Raw genomic sequence first — 9,330 nt, 5'->3', positions numbered from 1 at the left:
AACATTAAATCTGATTTCTTTTACATGGAGATATTGGTACTTTTAATTGCTTAATAAACAAAATAGAATAAAAGAATATATATTGTTATATAAGTAATATCCTAAACATCATATCGGATGAATAAATGCAATAAAAATGGTTTAGGTAAAATAACGAATAACAAAATAATAAATCTGATGATGGATCATCTATCTACGTAGCACTTAGTGATTCTGCCAAACATTTATGCTGATACATTTTAACATTTTTTAGGTTTTTTTTGTCCACTTAATCCACCAGCAAACTATTGGAAGTATGCATCACACCAAATGATGCGACTACCATGGTTAATATTACCAGAATCAATGATGCACGTACTGTCTAGACTTTCATACTTAGAATGAGTTTAATTCTCTATTCATTTAAGACTCTAATAAATGTGTTTTTCAATATCCTCCACCTGTGATTAAAGAATAACCACAGAATCAAAAGACGTGTTTTGTTATATTGAAGCCTTTGATGATTATCCTTTATGCAATTTCAAGACCTTGGAACAGAAGATAACTCAAAAATTATGAGATTCAATAAAAATAACCAATTCATGTCAGAATTTGTGAGTGAATCCACAATGGCAATGCTTGTTACAAAACATCACACAAAAAACACTCCTTGCAAACTGTGCAATTGAAAATGTATATACACAAATATATACATTGATAAATCTGTGAGTGTTACAAGTGACTAATTAAACATTGTGAGAGCAGTGCCTGCCTACAGTCAAGTATCCAGCTCCAACCCAGTCCCAACATGGGTTCCACTCTCCAGAGCAGTAGAAAACAATCTTATCAGCACCCCTAGGGCCATTTCAGACCTATGGTTGACCACAAAGTTATGTTGCAGGCTCAGGTGCAGTCCTAAGCACTCCCATTGAAATTATTGGGAGCATTTGGTAACTACCTTCTGCACATACCTACTTGCAGCAGTGGTGGATTGTGGCATGGTTCCACAAAGCAACAAGCCGCTGTTGGCCGTGTGGTTGCTTTTCCTTCTCTGGAACCTAACTACAGCCTTAGCTGCAATAGAACACACATGCATTTAACTGCTGTGCAGTTGGCTGCATGGTGTTCCATTGCAAGTATGAAAGGAGTTCTCTTTTTTTATCTATCTATCTATCTATCTATCTATCTATCTATCTATCTATCTATCTATCCATCTATCTATCTATCTATCTATCTATCTATCTATCATTAATTCCCATGCACTTATAATTTGGGCACTTGAGATTTGGGCACGTGACCAGGGTCCCAACGTGACCTTGCCTGTTGTTTAAATAGAAGTGCTTTGAGTTCTGATTAAGGATGGACATATGATATGTGTGAGACTAATGTGATGGTTTTAAAATGTCTGTACATCTTGAAATTTTAGAATCCCTCTATTAGTAACAGGATGAACATGTTTTATGCAAAAATATTCTATGTCAATGAATAATAAAAGTTAGGTTTTTTCTGTTTTATAATTGGTGCCCTAAAAGTCCCTCCTCTTCCCATGTTTGTATTTTGGTTTTATATACAGTAGCTATACTAGTTGGGATGTGGCACACGGATATATCATTGATGGTAGAATAACAATAAGAATCTGACCATACTTATGCATTGAATTAGGGGCTATTAGGGGCTTCTAGACCACCCCTGGATTTTTAGGGTCTGGGTGGGCCATATTCCCTGTGATGCAGATTTCAATTATGATGCCTATAAAGTTGCTTGCAGTAAAAGATTGTTGTTAAGAATAATTTATTAATGAAAGAATATCCACTGCTACTACCAGATTGCTCACTGGTGAACCAGGCTAATTTTTGCTAAATAGGGGCTTTATTCAGTTCCATCAGAAACCAAATGACCAACCTTTTTGGATGTATTTGTAAATGACCCAAATTTGAACAGCAACAATAGCCCCTAATTCAATGCATAAGTATGGTCAGATTCTTATTGTTATTCTACCATCAATGATATATCCATGTGCCACATCCCAACTAGTATAGCTACTGTATATAAAACCAAAATACAAACATGGGAAGAGGAGGGACTTTTAGGGCACCAATTATAAAACAGAAAAAACCTAACTTTTATTATTCATTGACATAGAATATTTTTGCATAAAACATGTTCATCCTGTTACTAACAGAGGGATTCTAAAATTTCAAGATGTACAGACATTTTAAAACCATCACATTAGTCTCACATATATCATATTCAACGCAATTTGTGAACTTGGGTCTGCTTGTTCAGGAATTTTCCATGAGATCTATGAATAAAATATAATTTATTAATAATAATTAATAAATGAACTTTTTCACCAAGAAAAAGTGTTATCTTAGATTCCACATTTACTTTAACAACAAATAATAAACTTGATTCTTTTTCAAACCCATCAGCAATCAGGATACCAAATTAAAGCATGTGAACCAACCTATAAATACATAAATAGATGATGTATTTTTTTATTTTATTTTTTTTATTTATTTTATTTCATAATTGTATCCAAAATACACACAGAGAGAAAATTCCGTCTAAAGGTAAGTATATATGGTAGAGAGATACATCAATATAATTTATCATACTGAAATGTTGAATAAACGTACCTATGTTCCAATATAATTTTTTATGGTCCTTTCCTGGAACACTAGCCCCTAGTTATCTGTGAGGCTACTGTTAAAAATCCCTGTCCCAGGACATGACCTGAATTACTACCGCTACTGCCTTTTTCCTCTTTTGTCTCTTATATGCAGCAAAGGACCAGCTTTTTGTGTGGTGATAGCCCTTAATGGCTACTTCTACCTAAACAACGCTGTTGCCCCCTGACAGGCCTGATTGGGAAAATGTGCATAATCTAAATATTTAGACCTAAAGTACAAGAAGAGGAAGTGCAGTAGGCATCCACAGTTCTTGATAAGGCCTTTGAATTAAGATTTCAAGACATTTTTATTTTTATTGGCTACAATTATGTGCTAATATTTCATCTGATTGTGCACTAAGTTTAAATATTTATAGTTTAAATATTTTTCTGATAAACATTTTGCATGGCAATCTGTTCTGATATATTGTACATGATATATACTTTTTTACAAAAAGAATGAATGCTATATGTGAAGAGTTACATTTTAACAGAACATTTTATAATGATTGACATGGATTTACTTTACTTGATGTTAGCAGTGGAAGCTATTAAATGATTCAGCTAGCTTTGATTCTTGAGGTGTGTTGAAATTTTATTGTTATAAAACATGATATAAATTTGCTTCCAAACAAGACTGTAATAGCCAGTGACGTAATTAATAACTGGAACTTAAAGTATAAAACCAACCAGAGGAAAACATAGGCCAACACTAACCAGAAAGAAACTGAAATCATCCAAACATCTCTTCAGGGAAAAGATCCACCATGCCTCATCAGTCCATCCTTGCCTCCTCTGGATACAAGCACTTTAGTTCTTGCTCTGTTGCGTTACCTAAACATTGCAGCTCACAAAGCTTCTTATCACACTCTTCTAAACATAATGAACAGGGACACAAGAGCCGGCACTGCTTTACCAGTTCAAGTCTTCATAATGTAGGTTCCAAAGGACACAAGATATCAGTAGGAAGTGTTCATTTAGGTAAAAGCGGACATAAATCTGGATTTGGTATTGGCGCTCTTGGTCGTGGATTCGGTGGTTCATCTTGCTCTGGAGGGATCAACCCAGTTACTATAAATGAAGGTCTGCTGGCCCCTCTTAATCTGGAAATTGACACCAATATTCAAAGAGTGAGGACAGAGGAGAAGAACCAGATCAAAGGTCTCAACAATAAATTTGCTTCATTCATTGACAAGGTGAGGAATTTTTTTACATCACATTTGTACAGAAACCTATCATTATGTGTATTTCAATCAAATATTTCTTTAGCGTTTATAATACTGTTTTTTTAGTAAAGTTTTCTAAGATAGATTGTGTAGATGTGGGAAACAAATAGGTTACAAATATATTGTGCTTTGTTTGAATTAGGTGAGATTCCTTGAACAGCAGAACAAGATGCTGGAGACCAAATGGGCTCTTCTTCAAGAGCAGAAGACAGCCAGGTGTCAGATTGAACCTCTGTTTGAGGCTTTTATTTCCAACCTCAGAAGACAGTTGGAGAATCTGGAATGTGAGAGAGCTCGTCTAGAAGCTGAGCGAAACAACATGGAAGGATCACTAAATGAAATAAGAAGAAGGTACATCTATTTTTCACTAAAATGTAAATTCATATTTTGAAAAGAGGAATTTCATTAAAAGCAATCCTGTGTATTTCAGATGTATAAGTAGCCCCTGGTGCAGGTTTAGGTTTTTCTGAGATCTGTAATCAACATGATTACTTGCATCAAAGCCATTTCTCTGATCTACCTTTGCTACACACTGTGGTTCCTTCCACCAGTTGTAATTTCACTATGAAAAGGAACCACAGTACATGAAAGGGGTATCTAACACATTATATTTATCTAACACATTTATATATTTATATCAAATTTTATATATATATATATATATATATATATGTGTGAAGATTCTTCAGGCTAAATTATCTTTTAAACATTATAAATCTAACACATTTATTTTTTTAAATCACATGTATATATATATGTGAAGATTCTTTAGGCTACAATAGCTACAAAGCAAATGAAACCTCCTTATTAGTAGGTCCTAAAAATCACTTACACAAAGACATTAACAGTAAGTAATGACAAGTAATGTTAAGTGCTGCACTGTTTGTGAGATCAGGTCAGGGTAATGATGCCCTCACCCAGATATGTCCATAACTTACAACTGTAATGTATACATAAGTTTTAGTTTTTTGTTTTGCCACAATCAGTACATATATTTTTTCCACTGTACAGATATGAAGAAGAACTTAACAGGCGCACAGCAACAGAGAATGAGTTTGTTGCCCTAAAGAGAGTAAGTATTAGTATGTATTCATCAATACAATGTGATATGATAATGCTAACATTTTTACTTAACGCATTTGAATGTTTTAAAAGAAACGACACAAAAAAGGACAGAGAGAATGTCCAAACCCTATGAACGCAGTTATATATTTTTAAGGCATTAATAATGAATAGGGACTGTAAATAATAATCATCCATACATACCAAGCACAAACTTTGACATGGGAGGAGAAGTGCACACTGCCTAATCAAGCTTACAATCTAGGATGTGGGAAAGGATGGTATATAAAAAATAGGATAAATGCAACTGCAGCTGAATACTGATGGTTCATACAAAGTGTAAGATAGGTAGAGAATGTGAAAATGTTGGAAAAGGTTAAAAGATCCTTAGTAGGCCATAGGAAAGAGAACAGTATGGGTGTATTGGTGCATTAGGTCTGGAATATACAGTACATGTGATTAAGCCATACATTTTCTCTGTATGGTCAACATAAGTATTGTTACCAGTGACTTTACTTTAGCTTTTTGTTTGGTTGTTGATACATTTTCTTTCTGAAAGAAAGGATGAAACTGCAGCAAAATGTTTTATTTTAAGTATGACTGCAAATATCTTCTATTTTAGGATGTTGATGCTGCATTTATGAATAAAGCAGAGCTGCAAGCAAAGGCTGATTCCTTCACTGATGAGATAAACTTCCTGAGGACTCTGTATGATGCGGTAAAAGTTCTACTACCATTTGGATTTTTTTTTTTTTGCTAAGGAAATATTTCCTTCCTTGTGCACTGTTGTCTTATCAAATGTTACATTAACAAACTGATTATTCCCTTTACATATTTCATAGAATACCTATATCAAATAACAATCTATATTGTGTCAATCATTTTTTCCAATTGTGATCTAGTTTTTTTAATTTATGTTCTATTTTAAAGGAAATTGCTCAGCTCCAGGCTCAAATCTCAGACACTTCAGTAGTCGTGTCAATGGACAACAGCCGGGACCTGGACCTGGATTGTCTCATTGCTCAGGTCAGAGCTCAATATGAAGAGATTGCAAACAGAAGCAGGGCTGAAGCTGAAGCCATGTACCAGTCAAAGGTAAGTCTACTAGCAATAGAAGGTCTTGATACATTGGGCCTGATTTTTTAGCTCTCCAAGGTCGGAAAGAATACATTTTCATCAGTGAATCTGGGTGATTCAGCAAACCTGGAATGGATTTCTTCAAAGTTATTTAGTAGCAAAAGTTTTGAATCTTGGACCAGATCCAGCTTCACTGATAAAAGTGTATCTTCTTCAGCCTTGGAGAGCACTAATAAATCAGGCACATTGTTTGCATCCCATGTTTACAATGGCTTGAACGGCTATCTTGTAATTCAAGGTATCTGTCCCATACATTGGTATTCCTACTTACCCATGTGATTTGTTATGCCATTATGTTGTAGTTTGATGAGCTTCGCTTGGCAGCTGGAAGAAATGGAAATGATTTACAGAGCAGTAGAAATGAGATTGCTGAACTCAAGCAGACAATTCAAAGGCTTAAAGGAGAGATTGAATGTACTAAATCTCAGGTAATTGTTTATTAATTTTTTGTAGAAAGCATCTGTGTAATTCAAGAAACAGAGAAAGAGCGAGACAAAGCACAAAAAGAAAACCATCTTTTTAATATTTTATTTTGACATTAGTGAAAAAAAACACACGTCCATGCTAAACATTCCATTTTATAGTTTTTCAAGTGCTGAGCAATTTAGATATTCAATATTTATATTTAACATTTATATTCAATAAATGCTCTCAAATTTCTAGTTTTTGAAATGTTGAGTAGGAAGCTAATATGCATGGTAAATTATTTGCTGTACAGGACACCCAGGATAGTATGTTATTTGGGCCTTGGTTTCCTTCATTTATTTAAAAGTCCATGGAATTCCATCGTGACTGACAAAGGCAGCACATAAAGAAAAGTTCCACTCTAGTTCCTCATGCCTCGCATACTATCTAATCAATTTAGATGCAGTTAGCAGTCATCAGTATAACAATAAGATATTATATATATTTATATCCATATTAGCGTGCTGCACTTGAAGCTGCCATTATTCAAGCAGAGGAACGTGGGGAAGCTGCTATCAGAGATGCCAAACAAAAGCTAGCTGAATTAGAGGCTGCCCTACAAAAAGCCAAGCAGGACATGGCTCGCCAACTGAGAGAATACCAAGAACTGATGAATGTCAAACTGGCTCTGGATATTGAGATCGCTACTTATAAGAAGATGTTGGAGGGAGAAGAGCACAGGTAAGTGTTTTACTGTTTGTCTTTGATTATTGCTGCACAAAGGAAAATGTTCTTATGTAACATTTTTGAGGCGGAAATCTCTAAAAAGTCTGCACAATCACCTTAATAGACACAATATGAAGCCATAGTTGGTCTAATACTCATGCTTTCCTTTTCAGGTTGGCTGCTGATGGCTGTGTGAACATATGTAAGTAACCTATGCTTATTATTCTGTACATTATTTAGGTATTTTTGTATCCATTCAATAAACTGTGATGAAGAAGTAGACATCAAATTACCATAGAACCAACAATGAAATCTAAATAGTGGGCATTGAGCAGATGTAGCAATAGTAATTCCTTTAATGGAAAGTTAAAATCTGTGATTTGTCAATAAATTGGGGTAGGACTCTCAAAGTCTTTCTGCAGAACAAAAGTAATTTTACAAAAATATAAGTTTTCATAAAACCACAAAGAGAAGGAATATCTCATCAGAAAAGAAAAATAAGATGGTCCTCTGAAAAGCATTAGCAGTCAGCTAACATTAACATTCTAACCATTGTAGCAAAAATAACACAAAATTGATTGCACAGTGTTAGACAGTGCACTTTATCATCTATGCCAAGTATTTACTGTGGAGCTTGTTCTTGAGGTGTGGAGGGCTTGAATAAAAATAAGTTGTAAGTTATTATAATATGTTTGGTTGGCTTTGAGGTCTGACAAAGTTTTTATACAAATGCCATCCCCAGTCTTGACGTGTTACATACTTATTTTTATAGGATTGTTCCACTAACTTAAGCTTACACCGTACTCTTTATATTGCATCCTTGATTATAGTCTTGTATGAAAAAAAAACAGAAGAGGCCAGTGGTTGATTGAGAATTTGGATATAATATGGCAGATATTGGTATATGTAGAGGAGCAAGTCATGAATAAAGCATAGTATAGCAATTCTTTTGAAGAATCATAACTCTGCTCTAAGACTAGTTTAGGAGGCCTATCTCTCCAAAGATCAAAGTGGTATAGCAACCTTTTACAACTCATATTATTGTCTGTATAACCATTTATGTGTATATATTTCTGCGTAGCTGTTGTGCACTCCAGCAGTGGAGGAAAACATCATTCAAGTGGTCACCATGGTGTGCATCATCAACATCGCCAACATCACCACAAGGGAGGATTCAGCTCTGTCGGCCATACTTCCAAACAGAAGCATCATTTTAGCCGTGGCCACCATTGCTGAAGTCACAGGAAAGATTGCAAAAATATGTCCAAAGAAAAGTTCTATTAGTGCTGATGATTCAGTCTCTTAACAATTCCCTGTATTGTCATTGCATTACTCTATCAATCTTGCTTCATAGCTTTTATTATTTGCATGCACTGTAAATAAAATGATCTCTGCCTTTCTAAAACATTAATAAACTTCTATTTCCATATCATTAAATATTTGTGAGAATTTTATATTTTATTATAATAACAAAGCAAAAGTAATAGCTCATAAGGAGTCAAAGCTAAATATGCCTATACCCATTCAGTACAAGGAACACAAAGACGTCCTTAAAGATACCTATGAGATTTTTTAAATTCTTACACCTGTTGTCGTAATATTCAACAATTATAATGACAGCTCAAGGTGAAACCCTGTCTAATGGGAGCAAACCTAATATTTAACCCAAACAAAACAACAATGGATAGCCCAAATACCTTTAATTTTTTACAGTGACTACAGACATGTGGTTCCTAGAGCAGGACAGGCTAGACTGATCATATCAGTCTTTTTATGTCAGCTGCGCACTTACTCCAGGAAGAACACAAAATCCCTGAGATTTTTAAAAAGGCAGTGCACAGGATTAAAATCTGGCACATACCCTGTTTCCCTGAAAATAAGACAGTGTCGTATAATAATGTTTGCTCTGAAAAATGCACTAGGGTTTATTTTCAGAGGGATGTCTTATTTTATCATGAACAACAATCAATATTTATTCTTAAACAAAAAATAAACATTTATTGAAATAAAGTCATCTTCTGCAACATTGTCATAACTCTTCAAACTCTGAATTCCATCTTGAATTTCTTGTGACTCTACTTCCTTTAGAACCATTGGCCCCATATTATCATGTCTAGCAATAGC

General features: G+C 34.5%; 1 protein-coding gene across 1 annotated transcript; it reads left to right on the top strand.

Moving 5' to 3' along the window:
- Positions 1-3,417: 3,417 nt before the first annotated feature.
- On the top strand, positions 3,418-7,225 carry LOC140321739 (keratin, type II cytoskeletal cochleal-like). Its single transcript, XM_072398530.1, has 7 exons — positions 3,418-3,846; positions 4,019-4,227; positions 4,888-4,948; positions 5,561-5,656; positions 5,869-6,033; positions 6,378-6,503; positions 7,001-7,225. The coding sequence occupies exons 1-7, from the start codon at positions 3,418-3,420 to the stop codon at positions 7,223-7,225; spliced, it is 1,311 nt and encodes a 436-aa protein (XP_072254631.1).
- Positions 7,226-9,330: the final 2,105 nt, after the last annotated feature.

This window comes from Pyxicephalus adspersus, chromosome 1 (genome assembly GCF_032062135.1).
Source record: "Pyxicephalus adspersus chromosome 1, UCB_Pads_2.0, whole genome shotgun sequence".
NCBI classification, from domain to species: Eukaryota; Metazoa; Chordata; class Amphibia; order Anura; family Pyxicephalidae; genus Pyxicephalus; species Pyxicephalus adspersus.
This window is presented reverse-complemented; position numbering and strand designations above follow the sequence as displayed.